At 39.7% G+C, this 22,240-nt stretch overlaps 1 protein-coding gene across 3 annotated transcripts in view; it reads right to left on the bottom strand.

The window, feature by feature from the left end:
• Positions 1 to 22,240, bottom strand: part of TMEM117 (transmembrane protein 117) — a 526,689-nt gene that overhangs the window by 503,255 nt on the left and 1,194 nt on the right. For all 3 annotated transcript variants that reach the window (XM_068561522.1, XM_068561521.1, XM_068561523.1), the window contains exon 2: positions 12,603 to 12,907. In XM_068561522.1, the coding sequence (XP_068417623.1) occupies positions 12,603 to 12,879 (277 nt within the window). In that variant the 5' untranslated portion in view covers positions 12,880 to 12,907. The remainder of the gene's footprint in view (positions 1 to 12,602; positions 12,908 to 22,240) is intronic.

Here is a 22,240-nt window from a genome sequence, read left to right as displayed (position 1 = left end):
GAGGGAATTCCAGCAACTTCCCAGAACCCTCCCTAGAGTTTTCCTGCTTTATTGTCATGACAGAATTTATTGCTCTCTGACATAACATGTAATGACTTATTTGTTTATTGTCCATCTTTTCCCACTAAAATATAAGCTCCATCAGGGTAGGGACTTTGTATTGTTCAATGCTGGATCCCCAGGGCCTAGAAAATGCTCAGTAAATATTGACTGAATGAACAAAATAAAGCCCTATATAATTAAGGTTCCTATACTTTGCAAGTGAATTGAGACAAATCAAGGAACATGATTCAAAAGAGTGGACAAGGGCAAACAGACACTAAGCTTCAAAACAGAAATTCAGCGCCATCAGTGTCTTCACAGCTTTATTTATATCTGCGAGCGTAAATCTGCTTTTTCCTAAAGTGTCTTCTAGTGTTACAAGTAACCAGAATAATACATTCATTTCTTTCAGCAAACTTAGAAAAGAAGGTAGGATGATCTAATGATAATTTAAGTTCCAATCTTAGAAATGGATTGATATATCTTATGTTCGGTAAATGATGGGCATGGACTCAGGAAACTGCAGTCCTTGAAATCAAGATCTTATTTTTATCAATAAAAGGAGAAGAATAGTGAGTGTGCCTGAACTTCCTTCACACCCTCTCTTCCTTCCTTCCCTGCTACACCATCCTCACTGCCTCTGCTAAATGGAGCCTTGATCACCTGAGGGCAGGTGCACCCCAGCCACGGAAGCACACCTCCTGCCTCAAGGTCAACTCATCCTGCGTTCATCTTCCTACAACAGTACCTTGATCTTGTCATCCTGTGGTCAAAGCTTTTGATTTTCTTCTTTGATTTCACATATTTTAGGCTTTGGGTTTTTTCCCACAACAAGCTTGTACTACTTTTGTAATTCAAAATTTGAAAGGGACAGACATGCTCCATGGCTTGCTATTGTTTCCAAAATAAATTTTAAGCCCCTGAACCTGAAATTCAATACTCTCCACAATTTGCCTAGCAGCTTCCCTTTCCTGCCTCAAATCTGCTGATGCAGATTCACACTGTACCCCAGAACCATTTGTCCTTTTCCTCCCCACAACTTTGTGCTTGCCATTTCTCCAGCTTGGAATGCCCTCCTTCTCTATCCAACAGAATTCTACTGGAAGTGCAAGGCAAGGCTCAGATTCAGACTCAAGAACTGCTGTAGAAACAGTGGTCAGATACACAGTACTTGGGAGATGGTGAGTTCACCATTATTAGAGGTGCTCAAATACTGGCTGAAAATATAACAAGGATGCTCTCACCCTGAGATGCCATGGCTCCCATGAATCCCTACTCCTATTAAGAAGACTTATTTAACCATTTCTATTGGGAATGACCTCTTGCCCCTTCAGAATAGACTGCCCATCCTGCTTACATGGCAATTATCATATGCTGGCATTGAAGTTATAGCACAGCTGTATTTTCATGTATGTGTCTAATCTCTTAGCTCACTGCAACCTCCTGAAAGACAGTGTCTCATGGCACCTAGCACTGTCCCTTGCAAATGAGAGGTACTTGATGTTCGTCAGTGATGACGCTGAAAAATGGTACAGTTCAAACAGGAATCAATTGGGAAGGACATAAAAGAAAGAGGGAGATAGGTCATGAAGCAGCAAGAAACTGTTTTATATTCTCTCATGAGATGGTCAGTCAGGTACAGTCACAAGAGGAAACACAAAGAGAGACAAAGGAAAACATTTATTATGCTCACAGGTCCTAGAGAGACATGCCACAAGGAGGCCACGCAGGGTCAGAGGCTTGGAGGGCCAAGGGAGCAAGCTCAACCAGCCAGGCAGGAAGCAAGAAAGTAAGGACCCGTGGGCAAGTGCCTTTACAGGGGGTCAGGGCCACATAAGCAAAAGGTGTGACGAATTTGACTGGTGTGTTTGAATGTCACTAGGTCACAGTCAGGGGAGGGCAAGAAGGGGAACTTGTGGCAAAGGCCAGCCTCACACTGGTGCACCTGGTCACCTGGGTCAGGTGCTCACAGCCTGTTTATAGGGATGTGGAAGCAGCAGGAAAATATGGAGTTTAAAATTTACAGTACAAACGTTAACTTCCGCGGGCTGCTGGAAGGTAAGTTCAAACTCGCTCTCCCAGGTTTACGTGTGTACACACTCACGTACTCTTAGTGGGTCTATCCATTTCGATGGGCGTGTCCTCAAGGACACACAAAGAATCACCACGAGCACGGACAAGCCTAGGGAAATCCTGAAGCGTCATCACATTCCTCTGGAATCCAGGGAAGAAGTAAAGTCCAGCACAGGCTGTGAGATTCCTGATGGCTGCCAGGGCAGACAGCACCGTGCTGAGATCTTCTGGGTCAGCACCAATGACAGGCTCTGTCCGGGAACTGTACAACTTCTTGCGGGGTCAACTAAATGACTCTCTCTGTCCAAAAGAGAGGGCTGGTCAGGCAGGAGGTGGCACCAGAAAAGATCCCTGCACGCAGGCAAAGTGGAGCGAAGCCGTGGGGAGTGGCCTTGCACAACCCAGGCCTGAGGCTCGCCGGCTGCCACTTCCCCATCTGGGATGCCTGAAAAGGCACCTGTCTGGGAACCAGGAGGCTTCAGTTTATGTTCCAATTTTACTGCTGGCTATTGTTGTGACCTTGGAGCCAGGCAAATCAACCCTGTACATTTCTATTTACCTATCAATAATAAGTCTGGGTCACAGCCACAATAAAAATACAAATCAAAAACAACAGAACTGCTTCGACTACCACTGATACTCAAAATCAGATATGCAGCTACAAGTCCAGCACCGGAAAGCAACCAGACTTTGTCTTTGGCAAGGCTGTGCACCCCGTATTCCAGCCTGAGCCCCTGTGCACCCTCAGGTCTTCTAATGGCCTTTTTTCCCCCTTCTATCTGGAATCCTGCACAGCAACACAGCTACCATATCAGAATGTTCTCCTGCGTTCTCCCATCTACCAACACTCACCCTTCGAAATAGATCTCCCGATGACGCCAACTGTTAGCATCCTTGTTAGTTCATCACCCTCCCAAGTAGCGCAAGACTTCAAGCCAGTGAAAATACCTTCAAGAAATGATTCTAGGTATGGGCATTAATGAAAGAGAAAAGAAAACAAACCACGGAAAACTTTTATTTGTCAGTGTCCTTTCAAATCACACTCCTCTCTCACCCAGGACTATTTACTCTATTATTTGAAAAACAAACAAAACTTCTATCAATGTGGTTTTAAATGAACAAGTGATCAAGCACTCTTCGCTTCCAATTTTACTATGTATTGTTTAACCAGCTGGCTAGTTCCACCCTGGCAAGTTATATTTCACTCATCAGTGAAGCGGGTTCTCTTAGCACCGCGTGTGAGGGTCTAGTTGCGGCAATTCCATTTGATAGCTGCTTTCGTAAGAAATTTCTGCCATTACCCCCCATAGGTGGGAAGTGAGAAGAGGAAGTGGAGGCCAGGATTGGACCTGGAAAGGAAAGAGTGCCTTGGCCCCTGAATGACTCATCTCTACCAAGTACAGTAAAGCGTACCGAGAAAGGTACTTGGTTAATAATTGCTTAATTACAATGCTCTAACCTGAGTTAGTTTTATTAAGTCCTCGAGGTATCTTTTTTACAGCGTTTGTATCCTCTGTCCTATGGGAACTAAGCAGCCAGACAATCCCAGCACATTGGAAGCTGCAGCTGGTGGCCCTTTAGTGTTAATGGGTGCACAGCTGACTGCACTGCAAACTAATGAAGGCACCTAATAAGTAGGTATGGGAGGAAGCGGCTGTACAGTTGGGGCTTCCAGCTTCACCTTCCTTTCCTGCTCAATGAGAGAGAACATTAAAGTAACAGGATAAGTTTTTTGTAAAGGGCTACCAAGTTCAGTAACTATTAGACATCAAATTCCACTTTGAAGAGGGGTGTTCCTTGGGGATTATTTTAATGCTAAATATCATTTTCCCAGCTTACCTTTCCTAACCTCTCATATCAAAAACCTTGCTTTTTTTCTCCCATGTGAAAGGCCACTCCAAGCAATGGTATAACATTTTCTCTAACATGAATTCTGTGGTCACTCTGAGCTCAAAATTATTTTACTCCACAAAAAAGAATTATGTGTTGACAATTCAAGCGTCTAGAAAAATGAAGATTCTGGCACTGTGTATATACACTGGTTGAGAATGAAGATGGTAATAAACATTTAAATAATATCTATCATGAGTATCAAACACTGTATCTTGAGAAGACAAAGCTTAAAACTGTAGATATTCTATCTAAGTACCATTTGACCACATATATAGCATTTGTTCAAGTAATTCCTCCAAAAGGAAGTACTTATCATCTTGAGAATGCAATAATTAAAATAATCAGTTGTTGACAATCACCCTGGGTAATAATAAATATACTATTTTTAATGTACTATAGACTATCAGGATAGTTACTATCAACTATCAGAGTCATTTACACTACTCAGGTATTCAGATCTTAAATTAACACAAAAGAGGTCAGATCATACCCACATCATTGCATTAAAGTAATAGTCTTTCCTTCCTAAATATCTGATGAAATCTGTTTCTTCATGTGTTGATCTTCCTGTATCCCCAAGACTATCTTACCCACACTTTCTGGAATGTCTGAAACTTTTCTACTCTGAAATGATAAAATCACATGTGTAGCTCAAACACAAAGAAAAAAATTCAAACTAGACTTAAAGCTAAGACAATAGAAAACAAACAGGCATTTACCTTTATTAAATCCATTAAATGACAAAACATTGTTGAGTTACTTGGTATTTTATGGGCACCAGCTTTTTGTTTAAATAAAATGAAAGAAAAAAACCCTAGAATTTGTTTCCTCAGATTTCTAGATGTATTGAGAATGCTTTATTTAGAATTTCCTGTTTAAAACTAAAACAGACATAGGTACACAGAAAATAGCAAGCTCTTTAATATTTTGCATAATATAAACACAAGGAAAAAACCTTCAACATGTATTTTTCTTTTGTAGATGTCTAGTTATCAGTCAAACCATAATTTTTTTAAAATCACAGCCTTCTAAAAAAGAATTGTGATGTCTATGTAGGTGGATATCTTGGGGGGACCAAAGATTTATATGAAATGTTGCTTATAGTCAAGTACAGGTCCATTATCCAATTATTGTAATTCTGAAATCCGAAAGACTATATTTGTAACTGATGTGTTGGTAAGACCTGACCAAACCTGAATTCATTTAGCAGCAAGACCTAACCTGAACTGATTTGAGGCTGTTTATAGCCTTTACACCACTTCATGTGAATACATATACATATACATATACATATACATATACATATACATATACATTCAGCTACAGATATATCGATGTGTTTGATGATGGAGTATTTCCTCAGTCCCACAGGGCAAGCTACTAAATGTAAGCACATGCACTGACGTCTGAAACATGTCTGGTCTCAAGGTTTGGATAAGAAATGGTGGGCTTGGATTAAGGTAAATAAATCCATACTGTGCTGTACTGAGCACTATTCAAGGTAAATGGGCCATTGCCTATGTTCTCATTACCTCAACCCATCATTTACTGAACTCATTATCTTCTCTAACTGGATTCTCCTAATGAGTCTTTCTTTTTTTAATAAGATAATCATTCCCTTAGTCACTCATCCCAATATTCCTAGTTACCCATAATTTCACCTTTACTCTCACCTCCTCACATCTCATCAGCTGTTGAAGCTTCACAAGGTTCCAAGAATCCCCACCCTGATGCCCACTGTACCACCCCTATTCCAGATTGGCCTGAACTATCTCAAGCCTGCATGACTGCACAAGGCTCCAAAAATACTTTCCTACTCTTTTCTACTCCCTTAATCTCTCCCTCTCCAATTCCCTCTAGATTCTGCTTCAAGATTAATCCTGTCATCATCTCCCATCTTGTTCAAATACTTTCCTTGATCCAAATACTGCAGTAGAAGGGAGAAAGACCAAAGTACAAGACCGTCATAAAAAGACAAAGAATTCAGACTCAGCCTACCTTGCTATTGCATCTCCTGCTCTTTCCTAACACAAACCTTTCACTCCAGTCAAAATGAGCACGACCTCCTCAGTTTTCCCCCACTCTAAAAAAAATCTCAACTGTTCTCATCTCTTTTGCTCACACCATCTACCTCATGACCTAAAATTCGTAATGAATTCTTTGCATCATATTTGACTATTTTAATCCCACTCATGCTTCAGACTCCTTTACATCCCACGTTGGCAGCAAAGTTTTCTTTCCCCTTCCTGGCCCACCGTGACCTCCCTTCTTGAATTCCCACAACTCTCACAGTCTGTACATTTGATACTTGATGTGCATTTCCTTGTATTGTCAGAGTAATTAATTTTTCATGCATATGCATCTTATCTCTTTAACCAGATTTTAAATTCCTTGAGAGCGGAGACCATGTCTGATATTTTATAAATGAACAAATGAATACTCTTCTATAGCTTACAATAAAAAGGCAACACTGGCAAAGATAACATGTAAAAGATAAAGGAATATTAATTTATTTATTCATTCAAATTTATCAAATAATACTACATTCCGGGCATTGTTTTAGGCACTGAGGATTAAATGATAAGCAACACAGCACAATCCCTGCCCTTGTGAGGCTTATACTATGGCTAAGACATGAAACATTAATGAAATAATTAGGCAAATAACTATATACATGAATATATACGTTTCAAAAAAGGAACTATGCAATATTAACAGGTCCAGAATCATTTCTATACACTATACCAGTCAGAGCATTCTGAGTCGGCCTGCCCTTCATCCATGTTAAAAAGAAAAGTGCAACTAATAGAGGCTTTCTGCACATGTTAGAAAACAAAAAGAAATGAAGGAATACAAATAGCAAGAGCAGTCTGTTTGAGAAATACATTTGTCATAATCTTGATCTTCTAATATCCATCCCTAGATAAAGCTATTCAATCAGAAGGCATTATTTAGACCCTGATCACTTTGCCCTTCATAGAATTACTTTCAGTGAATACAATATCACAAATTTCTTTTATGCTTTTTGAAAGTTTTATGAAAGTTTGCTTTAAAACACAAGAATACGAAATCCATTTCTGCACTTGCCACCTCACCATGCAGTGTGTCCTATACCAAAAAAAAAAAAAAAAAAAAATTCCTTACCAGAGTTTAGGGCAAGAAATTCCAGAATTTAGTGCAAAGAAAAATTCCCCCGTGAAACTTGCAATTTTCATTTCTGATATCCAAAGTTATGTAATGTATCACATTTCCCCTTTTGCCCAGCCTCCAAGGAAGCTCAAAACCAACAAGGTAGCAAAACTCATGAAATCAAAACATATTTGATTCTGTGGTACTTATTTACTATTCCTATTGTATTAAACATAAATGTTTTTGTAAGTCATTTCAATTCTTTTTTTGGAATAAAAATGATTTCTTCAATAAGCTCAAAAAATTAAGTTCCCCTTTCTATGTAAGCCTTATCAGCATAATAATTTGATTTCTCTATTCATGGATATCCCGAATGTATAATCCTCCAAAAGGGTAGGATGCATTATTTGAACACACACTTATTTTTTTAAACAATGGAATCATCCAAAAAAATTGAAAAGAGAGGCACTGGAAAAGTATAAACTGATACTCCAATGGAATCTAATTTTCATAAATCCTGATATAATACTTACCTCAACAAGATTCAGTGTTAAACCTAAAGAAATTTTTTTGAAATGTATTAATTCTCATTTCACATGTGCTCTTAAATTATACTCTGCATTTGGGAAATTTGGGATTTGTGACCAGCCTGAAATCTTACAAGTTTAGTGCTAATATGTAGGAAAACCAACTCTCTCATTTTATTCCAATCACACAGCACAGGCGAGAGAGGAATAGTTTTAAATGCATTTAATCGTTTCTGTCTCTGATAAAAAGCAATTTCCAATTTGCAAGAGTCAGCATTTTTATTTGGGACAAATCCCACTACAAATTATAAATCATGAGAGGGTTTCATGTTGTTAACTAAATAGCCACAGCATTGTAATATTCATGTCTCATAAAAAATAAAATTTATAACCAATGAACTGGATTAAATCATGTGATCACAGAATCATTCACTCTTCCTCACGCATGCTTTAAAATGGCAATATTGTGTCGTCTTTTTGGAATCTACAAAGAAGAGACTTTCCATAATAAAATAAGTGAGGGAAGACTCAAGTTAATGAAATGAAAGCGGTAGTGGCACTCTAATATTTTTATTTGGCATTTCATTGGAGAATTACAAAAAAAAAAAAAAGAAACTGTTTACTTGATCACACAAAATGATTCTATTTTGTAAACCATTCCAATTTCTGTAACAAAAGTTTCTGTGCTTGTAGTGAACAATCCCACTCCTCTCAACCTACATACACCATCATTACCATTACCACCACCTACCACAAGCTTGCATCTACAAATTGTTAAAGGTTTAAATAAGGCCTTTTTAAAAAGTGAATTATGTACAATTACTACTTTGTGGGGGACAAGGGTGGAATCATTTATCACATTCCCAGCCAGTGAGGACAATGTGTGTGCTTGCATTAAATTTGGGGTTCTTTTCCCTAAGGTTACTTGGCTGTCAGTTCCAAAGCACCCTGCTGTACATGCTTTGGTGCAAGTGGACACAAGTGGGAACTGAAGAAAAGACAACTTCAGTCTGACAGGAGGGAGACAGAGAAAATGCCACAGAGGAGATAATACTTGAACTTGGATATGAAGGAAAAAGAGAAATTGGCCAAGTTAACAAGAAGAGGACAAGCATGATGGGCATAGGAAAGCACACATGCAAAGGCACAGAGGCGTAAGAGAAGACAGCAGGTTTGAGCCAGCAAATAATTCTGTAGAGTATGGAATGTTAAGAGACCAGGTTACAAGGCAGGCAGGAGCAGATCATAACATGCTTTGGAGTTTAGATTTTATTCTGTAGGTGATAGGAGCCATTTAGCCATGTAAAAAAATTATTCCAGTAGCAAAATCCGGAATGAACTGGAGAAGGAGAGAACTATTAGGAGCAAACGACTAATAACAGTTTGTGAGTGAAGGAAGAAACAATGGCCATGAAGAAAGAAAGAAGGAGAAGACCAGTTTGGAGTTCATTAGAAAATTCAATCGGGAGTCCAGTTATCTTAGCCAGTTATCACCAAGATTTGCAGATTATCATCCCTTCTCTAATACCCCATGTAATTTCAAAGACTTTCAATAACAGGAAAAAAAGAAAAAAGTAACTTACCAAATAGAAGTGATAAAGCTGACTATATTATAAAATCTTACCTATCGCAAGCAAAAAAAAAAAAAAAAAACGGACACACTTTTGCATTGTTTTAAAATAATTTGTAGTCAATAAACTACTTGAAACCTAGAATGATTTTTTTTCAGGGCTGAATTATTTATACCAACAAGAGAATTAAGAAGTAAGCCATGGGGCTTCCCGGGTGGCTCAGTGGTTAAGAATCTGCCTGCCAATGCAGGGGACACGGGTTCGAGCCCCGGTCCAGGAAGATCCCATATGCCGCGGAACAACTAAGCCTGTGCACCACAACTACTGGGCCTCTGCTCTAGAGCCCACGCCGCAACTACTGAAGCCTGTGAGCCACAACTACTGAGCCCACGAGCCACAACTACTGAAGCCTGCATGCCTAGAGCCTGTGCTCCGCAACAAGAGAAGCCACCGGAATGAGAAGCCCGCGCACTGCAACAAAGAGTAGCCCCCGCTCGCGACAACTAGAGAAAGCCCGTGCGCAGCAATGAAGACCCAACACAGCCAAAAATAAAGAAAGAAAGAAAGAAAGAAAGAAGTAAGCCATGACTAAATGTGATTTTAGTATAAGAGATAAGACGGCAATAGAATAACTTAATGAAATGTAGTAATTACAAAACCAAATGATCTGCCCTTATTATTAATATCATTACCTCCACCATATGATTTTCATTCAGTCTTTTATAATATAGGCTGATAACTTTTCTCCAAACTGTATATTTTGGCCTAAGCTTGCCTTAGCTTTCTACCCTGAGCAAGTTTATGGAATGGATTAAAGATGCATCCAGCCATTGCTTGTAATGGACATCTATTGTTTTGCCTGCTCAGCACCCTTCACCCACTTTTGAAAACTGACTGTCTCTCGCTTACCCCCTCCCCTTGACCTCTTCTATCCATATGATTACTATAAACAACACCACGCTTGTTCAGTGTTCGGTGGACGGCCCAGCTCACACCCAGTTCCCAGTTATCCTCTGTGTCAAGGACCCCCATCTCTCCATTTAACTTTAGCACCCACTCTCTAAAGAACACACCCTAGTTGGGAATCACCACTAAAGAATGGCTATACTTCTGTTACAACATGCCATCTAACCACACCCAGCAGTCTGTTCCCTTCTCTTACTCCGGTTTCACCTGTTCGGTTTCATCCAAATCTTCAGGCCCTTGCCCACTCCTCCGAAACCACTGTTTTCCTCACCTCCTTTCCACACCCAGCCAGAACCCCCTGCTAAGCAAATCAATACCTCTTTTACTAGAACTCTTCATTTATTTTCCATCCTTTGTTTCCAGTACAGCAAGCCTGAGTATTCCCCGACCAGGTGAATCACTCAAATTCTGTTCCAGGTGACTGAGCTCTCACAGAGAAAGCTGCTCAACTATTCAGATTGGTATCATTCAAATTTATAGTGACTAACCAACTCAGCCCTCGGTGGTCATCAGTAACCCTTTCATTTGTCCTAGTCAGTTCACATCCATATTCCCTACAGTAGCTCTTCCGAAGTTTGACCACCTTCTTAAGCCCCTTGCTCATCAATCCCTCCATCTTTATCTTTAGCTCTTCCTTCCTCGTAGTGAAATAGAAATCACCAGGTGGGAGCACACTCACCTCTCTACTCCTCCACCTCAAATGTACCTCCTAGAGTACCAACCTCGATCTCACTCATGACTATTTCTGAGGAACCGGGGTCTCTCCTCCTGTCCTCCTCTTAGGCCACTGTTTGTGGCCTGTGTCCTAAGTCACAGACCAAAGCAACCTTCAGAGATGTTGTCTTCCTTCTATATCTTTACCTGCACCTCAGTCTAGCTTCTTCCCCCATGACAAGCAGATCAATTAATCTCACTCCTCAAATAAAATCACCATCATCAAAAATAACAAGAAAAACAAAATCTCCCCTTAGCCTTTTTTCCATTTATAGCTACTTCCCATTTCCTTCTTCCATTTCCTCATCAAATTTCTTGAAACTACATATTTTATAATATAAAATATGTACATTTTATATGTTTATGCAATAGAAACAGATGGCAACAGTTTGAGGAGTAGAGATTGAGAAGAATATATATATAATATTATGTGTATGTATGCATATATATTTGTTGTTTATTCCCTGAACCATTGCCATCTGTTTCTAACCAAACTTCTAGACTGAAAACACCCACACTAGGTCACCTATGATCTTATAATTGCTAAATTCCAAGTTTCATTGCTAAGTTCTCTCCCTAATTGACCCAGTAGCATTTAAAACTTTCTTTTCCCCCATAGCATTTATCACCTCTTTGCATTTTATACATTTATTTGTTTAGAACCTTTCTCCCTCCTGTAGGATGTGTTTATGAGGGCAGATACCCTGCTTTTTTGATTCGATGTCTAGAATAGTGCCTGGCATAATAAGTAACCAATGAATTTGTTGAATAAATTGCACCCACCTCCTGGCCAAAATCGATTGGACCAGAGGTAGGAACCACACCCAACCTGGGTCAACTTCGTTTAAATCTAAGAGTTTAAACTTGGGACCAAGAGTCAAGCCAGTCCCTCTAAGTGGATGTAAACTGATCTTCAGTGTGAAAGGAGAATAAAGCAGATATGAGAGAGCAGTCGAGACAAAAAACATCCTGGTAGAATTCAAGCCCCTGTTTCCATTATCCCAATTATCAAAACAAATTCTACTCTTGGTCTCTGTGAAATATCCCAATACCCGTATAGTAAGTTACCTTTTAAACTTAAACAAATTTAGTCTCTTTTTCTGCTGCTTACTACCAAGAGATTCCTTACTATAATACTGTTCTGTGGTTGATCAGGCTCAAAAAAAACATTCTAAAGCCAATGTTCAAAAACAAAAAAAAAAAAAGGAAAGAAAGAAATGAGGGGAAAAAGTTAACGGTTCCTGTTCTAATTCCCTGAATGAACAATATGTGTAAATATATAGGCAATGGTTAACTTACTTTAATGAGAATGTGGTGTGATACGGAAGCATTCTCTTTATGATTTACAAACCCTTTATGATATCATACTTAGGTACTACTTATGGGAAAAGAGCTATTTACATGTCTTCTTTAAATAAGATTACACACACAATCATTTTAGATGTAACACCATTTTTTAAAATTAAGTTTAGAACTAACTTTACCTCATGCTAATATTCCTTAGGCCATAGAAAAGTACACCATTAAACACAGAACAGTTGAAGAACCAGAGCTACAACAGCACATAACTAATTAAGGCTGGAAGGCAAACTGAAATGCATTCTAAACTGGCATTTAGAAATAACAAATTTCTATCTTGGAGTATAGAACTAAATAATTATTTACATTACATTTCATGGGTACTTACCAAACAAACGCTGATGGAACAGAAACTTGCCAGCTATTAGTCCTATGAGAATGGCAAGTAGCCATAGAAGCACCTTCAAAAGCCTCCAGCCAACTTCTCTAGGGTATTTATTTGTTACAAATGAAAAACAGTTTCCAACAACAATAACGTTGGCTTCTGTTTGGCTATGAGAAACTGGGTCCTCCGCAAATATTAAGAAGTTAAAGAAGATCACCAAGTAAGCCACAATCAACCGAGACCAGGGATGCTGGAAATAATAACGGAAGTCTTTATCCATCCTTCAAAACTTCAATTCCGTAGTTTACCTGCATAAGAAAAGATACACACAGGGTTAGAGCAGAAAAACAAGTAGTCTCTCTCTTCCTGTTATCTGTTCAGATTTATAACAGCTCAATAGAGAGGTATTTGGAAAAGACCTATTCCTATTTATGGCACCAAAACAAGCCTGAGATTGAGGATAATAAGATAGTGAGATTGAGGATTGTCCCTTCCCCATCATCTCATCTGATCTATGGGGATTTAGGAAAGAAGGAGAGTATTGGAAAGAGTAGGGGGAGAGGGAGGGACATGAGAGGGCAGATCATGGTCCAAAATTGGGATGATGACTGAAATGATAGGTAAAAATCATCTCAGGGGCTTCCCTCCTGGCGCAGTGGTTGAGAATCTGCCTGCCAACGCAGGGGACACGGGTTCAAGCCCTGGTCTGGGAAGATCCCACATGCCGCAGAGCAACTAAGCCCGTGCGCCACAACTACTGAGCCTGCGCGTCTGGAGCCTGTGCTCCGCAACAAGAGAGGCCGCGATAGTGAGAGGCCCGCGCACCGCGATGAAGAGTGGCCCCCGCTTGCCGCAACTAGAGAAAGCCCTCGCACAGAAACGAAGACCCAACACAGCGAAAAATAAATAATAAATAAATAATAAATAAAAATTTTTTTAAAAAAGGAAAACCATTTAAAAAAAAATCATCTCAGGAGGCAATATACAGCAAAAAAATAATGCAACACTCTTCCTCTTTTAGACTATCATTTTTATGTTACAATCATAATACGTATCATTTAAAAATTAAAGCAATGTAGAGATAAACTGAGGACATATTAACAAAATATAAACCACCTCTTGGGCTTCCCTGGTGGCTCAATGGTTAAGAATCCACCTGCCAATTCTGGAGACACGGGTTCGAGTCCTGGTCCGGGAAGAACCCATGTGCCGCGGAGCAACTAAGCCCATGAGCCCTAGAGCCCGTGCTCTACAACAAGAGAAGCCACCACAAGGAGAAGCCCGCGCACCGCGGCCGCAACAAGAGCAAGCCCGTGGGCAGCAATGAAGATCCAACGCAGCCAAAAATAAATCAATGTATTTATTTATTTATTTTTTTAAAAACTCCTCCTCTGACCAAATCCCTCTCCTCAGAGTTAAGGTCCCTTAATAATTTGATGGATATACTTTCAGACCTTTTTTTTTTTTTCACATTGACAAATGTGTGTGTGTGGGGGCTTTTACAAATATGTTCACAGTCTGCCTGGCAAATAATTTCAACACAGAATAAGGTTCATGAAATAGCTAAGTCTAGGGCAGAGTAGTTGCACGTAGGAGAGCTTGGGCAACTCTGCTTGTGGGAAGTGAAGAGGAAAGGGAAGATTTCACAGAGGAGGACATACCCAAATTGGAGGTTGGGGGATCAGCAGGGTTTTTTCCCAAGTGAAGAAGGCAAGGATGCTCAATTTAGGCATATGCAAAGGCACAGAGGCCTCGCAAAATATGTGATATGCCTAAAGGGCTAGGCCCTAACGTGGATGTACACTTCAAGTACAGAAGCTTTCTTACAATGTTGATGTCCAGGCCCCACCCCCTAAGTCTTACTCAGCTCCTCTCTCTTTCCTCTTTGGGAGCCAGCCTGCCCATAGGAACACAAGCCTGTCTAGGTCCATCAGGTCTGGGGCTGGGTGATTAAGTCTATCTAATTCTGGGGTTCAGCTCTGGTGAGCCCCTTTGGTGCTCAGACTAAGCTATAGCTCTTTTTTTCCCAGCAAGAAAGCTGATTAAATCCGGGGTAATAATAATAATAATAATAAAATTCTCATTTTACACGTGGCTAAAAATACAAAGAGCAAGTCACAAACCTGAAGTAACTTGAAGTCAATGGAAGATCTGAGAACAGGCTCCAAGGCTGGCTCCCAAGTTCCAGTCCAGCATTCTGGGCTGATGAATGTCAAGTCAACCCACAATCTAAGCTAATGAAGACTTGGCTTAGCTATTTTAGAAAAGCTATGTAAACACACAAAACAACTGGCAGTAAAATTTAGCACAACAAATAGTTACTGTGCCTCGGATTCATAAACCTTCTAAGCAATTTCAAGTCCTTTGTGATCTTCATGAATACTCCAAAATATCTGTTCCCAGCATCTGTAGCCCAGATCACTAAGGAATGGTGATTTTTTTTTTTTTTATGTGAGGTTCATCACCCAAAGACCTGTGTGGTTCTCACACCAAAGAGAGCAGAGAAAGTGGTGAAGAAAAAACACATCATGCATTTTCACAGTATTCAATATGCTAGAATGCCAGAATGGGTCAGCTGTCAATTTGATTTTATGCAACATCTTTGGAAATGTCGAAAGACCACTATTAGAAGAGAATATATAGAAACACCTCAAGGCCAATGAGTCTTGAAGCAGGAATAGTTCCTACATGCCCATCAGAACTGGACAGGGGTGTCAGTTAACAAGTTAACAGGTTTCTACATTGCTTCTCCTACCAGTGGGGAATTCTGGTGTAACTGTCCCACCACCTCCCTTCCCCACCCACACACAAGCAAGGCAGCAGGATTTAGAACACTGACTACATATAACCTTGATTGTTTTTTTTAAATAAATGCTTTGTGGAGAGTTGGCATATACTTATTTTATTGTTGTTGTTGTTAACTTCAGAACCTTGCTTTGTGGGCTATGTAATGTCCACATGTCCAAACTGAATTACAACATTCAAAAAATTTGGAGACAGCTATTCCTCTCCAATATTTATATTGTTTCAAGAGAGAGAACTATAGTACTGAACAACAATCCTGCCCTAGTAGAGATCCTAATCCCCACAGCATGCTATGAATGCTACTATCATTCCCATGTTACAGGTAAGAAAACAAAGGAGCAGAGCAGGTGCTGCCTACTTAATTTGCATATCTAGCGAGTGGAAGAGCCAGCACTTCAACCAAAATCCATTCCTAGCCCTTGATCTCTCTAATACACCACCACAAAGCCAGAAGTGTTTGTTCCAATAAATAGTTCCCATCGTGTTTACAGCTTAGTCTTCATCTCCCCTAACTAGATTCAGTGACTTAGACATTAGCTTAGTGAACAGGATCATTTGGTCTTTTTATTTTATGCTAAATGTGGTTATTTATTCTTGCCTCATACTCTAAAGGGGAAGTGATGTCTTCTAGAGGGTCCCAAATTTCCAAACCTACATCTTAACTTAAACAACACCTGTGCTTATCTCCACTTCCTGACTTCATACACAAGGGTGCCAAAAGTTTGCCAAGTGATCTCAGGCTGTTATCCAGAGCACCAAAACTACTGCTTTCCTCTCTGTAGTTCCCATAAGGCATCCTGATGATCAATACAACCAATTGACTCTAATGTTAATAATCCAGGATTGAGGTTGCTCAGATTGACAATGCTCCCACTGTGTACACAGTCTAAAAATTTTTTTCAACTTTTTAAAATTCAATTCTGCTACCACAGTTGAGCTTTTATCGTAAATAAATGTGCTTTTATCGTAGCTCTTAGCAGATCATAGTGAAATGATCTGTTTTTTATGTGTTTGTCTCCCTCACTAGAACACAAAGTCCCCAGAGAAGGGGCTCTTTACTTTCAGAGCAAGCAAAGTGCTGGGCTCATAGTGGGTGATCAGTAAGCACCTAGTGGATAAGCTGAGCGGAGATCAGTCCCCTCATTTAGGCGAGATGAGAAGGCAGAGCAATCTGCCATTCCTTCCACTAAGGGAAGAGAAGAACAGCTGAGTCCAAAGACTGCGAGGATGACTCAGCCAGGAACAAGCACTGACACACCCCATGCCCACCCCTACAGTTACTATCTCATTTCAGCCCCAGGTTCTGCACTGTTATCATTATTACTAAGGCTAACGTTTATTCAGAACTTAACATATAGCCGACACTATGCTAATGAGCTTTACAGACATCTCATTTACAGTTCATAGCAGTCCAATGAAGAGATAATCTATCACAAGCAATGTTGAAACTGAGTTTAGTAACTGGCATGACAGAACAAAACAAGCCTATGCCACAGCCAGCATTCAAATCCAAGCTACGTGGCTTCAACATTCTACGCTACACCTTCCCCACGCGAAGACATAAATTCCAAAATCTTGCCCTTTTCATGTTGTTTAGAAAGTTCCTAATAATAAAGCCCACTGACATAAAAGACTCAAAGTACTTGTAGGATAAATGAGTCTACTATTACTATTCAAACTGACTTGGTAGCATGATCAGAAAGAACTGGGATTCCTCGAATTTCTTCCTTCTCCTTTGAGCATCAGTATAAGTAGTTGAGTCGATCTGAGTGTCCTTTTGCAATGCATCACTGATATTCATTCTGTGATTTTCCAACTCTGCTTAGGGAGAACACTGCACCTCTGAGAACTAGACTAATTCACACCATTCAATTCTATCTCCTGATAATATCATCATTAGGTAGATGTCACCATCAATACCTTGGAAGCCTCTGCTTTTTCACATAACAGCAATGACGAAGATGATGGTTAACTACAGGTTGAAACTTTATATACCGTCTGATAATCCATAGGCCTTCAGTCATGGTTTCCAACTCTAGAGGGACTAATGTTTAGAGTAGATATTAGAAACGTCATGCATTTTACTACAAGCCAGTATTTCACCTGGTACTAAAGGCTAAGGATGGAAAAATGGAAGGTAGGGTAATTACACTCAAGTTGGGAAGATCAGCTGAGCAAAGGCACAGGAAAGGCTATCTGGGACAGGCACAGAGATGTATCAGTAGTTCTGTGTGGCTGGAACATAGAGCACTTGGGAGTATCCTGGGAGAGTTGAGGGTAATTTGGGGCCAGTTCAAGGAAGATTATACCAAAGTACTGTTCTGTATTTTACTGAGTAGACACTACGGATTCAAAGTTTTCAGATCCGAAGAGCAGTACAATTGTTTGGAGCAGGGTTTTAAAAAGATTTCTCTGCCAGCTTGGAAAATGATCCACTGGTATGAGGTATGATGAAAATGGCGAGACTAGTTTGGAGGCACCTCCAACAGTTTACGTAAAAGATAAGCAGGTCCTGGACCTGGACAACATCGACGCCCTAATAATTGTTGTAATAATTTGTTTGATTACACCAAGAGTACCCTGCCTTCCTTACTTATTAGGATTTTTACAAATAAGTGAAAATACTCAAGGACTTCAGGAGTATGAATTTCATGTTTCCTCAGCAGGAACCCTGGCTCAGGTGATACTTTTTGCATAATGACAAGTATCATCAAGATAGAGCGTATCACTTCTATTTTAAAAAACTTATGAATGCGTATGGCAAAGTCCTTGAAGAACTAATAAAATATGCTATACAAAAGACATTGTTACTAGCCAAGTCAAATTCCCTCAAAGCCCAGCTCTGCTAACGTAGGTCTTAGCATCTAGTGATACCTAACCGGGTAATAACATCATTTTCATTGTGGAGTACCATTCTAGGATAAGAAAAGAATTTCTCCAAAATTTTTGAAGCTCCTTGGTATTTATGTCTGAAAATTCACCTGTAACCCTTCTTAGCTCTTATCAAAGGGCTTATTAAAGATGACTGCGCCTGTACTCTGCCAAGAGTGTGAACTTTCTTCCAGCACCTTGAGTCTAACTTCCTAAAAAATAACGTTTAAAAAGACTTCTTGGGGCTTCCCTGGTGGCGCAGTGGTTGAGAATCTGCCTGCCAATGCAGGGGACACGGGTTCGAGCCCTGGTCTGGGAAGATCCCACATGCCGCGGAGCGACTGGGCCCGTGAGCCACAATTACTGAGCCTGCGCGTCTGGAGCCTGTGCTCCGCAACAAGAGAGGCCGCGATGGTGAGAGGCCCGCGCACCGCGATGAAGAGTGGTCCCCGCTTGCCACAACTGGAGAAAGCCCTCACACAGAAACGAAGACCCAACACAGTCATAAATAAATAAAAGAACGTGAATTTCTTTAAAAAAAAAAAAGACTTCTTGCGCTTTAGTTTTTGCGGTATGCAATTTGTGCAGCAGACAGCTGTGTTTTGGACACTTCTTGGCTGTATTAGTACAAGACAAAGTTAAAGGCTATTTTCTTCAGTTACCTAGCTATAGTATTATGCTAATGCATGTAAAGTTCTTTGCAGTTAACAGAACACTTTTTACAATCATTTCATTTAATCCCTAGGAAATCATCGCTTTTAAAATTGCCTATCAAAAGGGCAGACAGAACTTTAAATTATTTAATACTGTTTCCTTAACAGATAAACAATGATAGCCTATGTTTATATCACATTTTACCTCTTAGTGTTCTTAATGGGTGAAATCACACCTTTAGAATGACTTTATAGAAATGATCAAAGGAATCAGGAAGGCAAAACAAATGGCGGTGGGAGGAATATGGTCCAGTTCTACCTGACCCTGCTACTCACTAGCTCCGTGACCTTGAGGGAATCCCTAACCGCCCTGAGATTCCATTTCTTCACCAGCAGAATCCTAATGCAAGTACTTTCCTCATAGGGTTGTAGTGAAGACTAAAGGAGATTTCATTTGTAAAGTGCCTGGTCACTTTCAGGAACTTCCTACCCTAAGCACCACTATTAAAATACAAGTGTCTCTTGGTCATTCCCACTAAACATGAGCATGAAAATAATATCAACTCTATATTACATTTACTGAGTGCTTTTCACATGCAATTCTCAGTGTCAAAGGATTTTAATATAACAACATAAAGGATGAATATCATCCTTATTTTACAAATATTGAAAATGAGGCTCAGAGAGGTCAAGCTACTTGTTCCAAAATCATACACAGAAAGTGGTGAAGTCCACTTTTTGTTAATTCCATACTAATTCCATAATTTCTTCATTCATTTGTTCACTGTTTACCAATTGCCTATTTGTGCCAGGCACTGGCCTATGTGGGAAGGTTACTAACAGACAACACCCCTGTTGCCTTGCATCTTAGAGTCTCAGTTGAGGGAAACAGACATTAAACAGAGAAAAATGAAACACACAGTATTTTAGAAAGTTATAAGTAGCTGGAGAAAATTAAAACAGGAGAAAGTTAATAGGGGGTGGCAGGAGTGAGGGAAGTTGAAGAAGCCCTCACTATAAGGTGACAGTTGCCCAGGCGTGAAAGAAGGAAGTGAGGCAAGCAGGTATCTGGGGAAAGAGTGATCCAGACAGAGGGAACTCCCAATTGTAAAGGCCTGCGCTGGGTGCATGATTAGTGCATTTAAGGAACAGCCAGGAGGCTAGTGTGACTAGACAGGGTGTGGGTGCAGAGGAGTATGAAAGGACTAGAGATCTGGGAGGCAGCACCACCATCAGGCCTTGAGGCCATCCTACCATGTGGGCTTCACCCTTTGGGAGATGGGAAGCAGAGAGTGATGCAATCTGACCACTCTGCCTGACGCTTGGAAATTTATCAGATTCTGGATACATTTAAAAAGAAGAGATGACAAGGTGTACTGATAGACTGGATGTGGACATGGCCTGGCAAACCCCAGAATGGATTTGCCATTTCCTGAGATGGGAATGCATTTCCTGAGATGAGCACTGTTGGAGCAGACAGGCAACATAATAGCAACTAACATTTTGTAGTGCTTTTTATGTGTTGGGCTCTTGGCAAGCATTTTTCATGCATTATTTCAATTAACATTTAGACCAAACCTTTGGATTTACCAGTGAAGAAGTAGAGATTTTAAAAGGTTCTAATTTGCCCAAGGTCATACAGCTACCAACTGGCAGAAGCAGAGAGAACTACCTCTTTATTACCCCAAAGTCAATACTCTTAATTACTGTGTATTCCCTACCCTGAAAAGTATAACACCTAATAAACTTCCAATGGGGAGGGAGCAAGGGTAAGAATTAGGGGATGATGTGCACCTAATAGGCACCCAATAAATCTTTGCTGATGGATGAGTAAATGAAAAACTGTGTGATGACGGTTGGATAACAGGCCAGTCTTGGGTGAGAAAAAAAGCACTGAATATTCCATTCCAGACAGAACAGACTCTGGATAATGGAATATCCAAGTCTGCAAAATGAGAAATGTCAGAAGGTGAGAAAACCAAATATATATTTGCCTGGACCAGTCCTGAGGTTAGGATAGGTCTTAGTTTACTATCTTGAATTGTTAGATGAAAAGGCAGGCAGGCATGAGGAGATGACACACAGTATTTTTAAGTAATGCAAGTGCTTAATACAGGTTTTAAAAATACAAACAGCAGTAAATAACAGAAGTAAAATTGGAACTTCTTACTTTTAGTCCAATGCAAGAGACCACACAGCCTTTTAAATAAAAATCAACCTTTTAGTCAATCAATGAAACCACCATAAGTGACTCTGTACAAATACCAGGATTGTATTTGTGGTACCCTAGCTAATTTAGAGGATCGCATCCATAAATCACTTCCTAGACTTTCTCTTCACATAGTTTCAACCTTTAAATTATGTTCTTCCCTTGTTATTGTCCTTCAGTCTTTGGGATAACAAAGCACTGAACCAATGCAAGTGTTTAAAATAGAAAACATGAAAGCAAAGCAGCTCTGGGGTTCTCTCTGAACTAACACATTAGCCAACTTTCCATCAAAATGGCAAAATTTTGATCAAAATGTCCTTTTCATGTCCTAAAGTTGAAAAATAATCACCAATGAATTCTTTAAAAATATTTAGACTTCCTTTTCATTACATGTGTTGATGATAAAAAATTAATTGCCATGATCATATTCCAAACACAACACCAAATAAGGTAACAGTTAATGAATAAAATAAAATTCACTCATATCTGAAATTGCTTTTAATTGACTGACAGTTTTAAGAAGCAAATTAAATACAACAAACAAGTACTGGTTTCTGATCACAAGGATCAGGTGAAGGCGGGATGGGGTGGGAGTAAATATCTGAGTCAAAATGTCAAAATCCATAATTACCTTTAAAGTACAAAGACTGGGGGAGAAGGAATAGAGTTAGAAAGTATAAGCATGGCAAAAATTCAATACTTTACAACAAAAATTGTTTTTACAGGGATTCTACTACACTTCACATTCAATAAATTGGAAGAACTTTTTTTCTGAAGACAAAACAAAACCCTGAAATCTTCCTGGAAGTCCTTCTCTGGATTTCAAACAACATATCATTTATAACTAGGGGGAAAATACGTTTATTCAAATACATTTATTCAACACACTTTTACTCGAAAAAAAAAATGTTGTTCATGAGACTTTTACCTACACATAAATACTAAAATAAGCATGTGATGTTTACTAGCATCTCTCTCTCATACACACACACTCGTTTATTGTTCCACAGCGAGTAGAATGAATAAGGGCAGCCAAAGTGGACCCACATGAGTCAAACACACTTGTGGGCCTCGGGCATTTTCAAAAACAGGACTCGACAAAT

This window comes from Eschrichtius robustus, chromosome 13, assembly GCF_028021215.1.
Source record: "Eschrichtius robustus isolate mEscRob2 chromosome 13, mEscRob2.pri, whole genome shotgun sequence".
Taxonomy (NCBI): Eukaryota; Metazoa; Chordata; class Mammalia; order Artiodactyla; family Eschrichtiidae; genus Eschrichtius; species Eschrichtius robustus.
The sequence above is the reverse complement of the archived record's forward strand: the minus strand, read 5'-3'. Positions and strand labels throughout refer to the sequence as shown.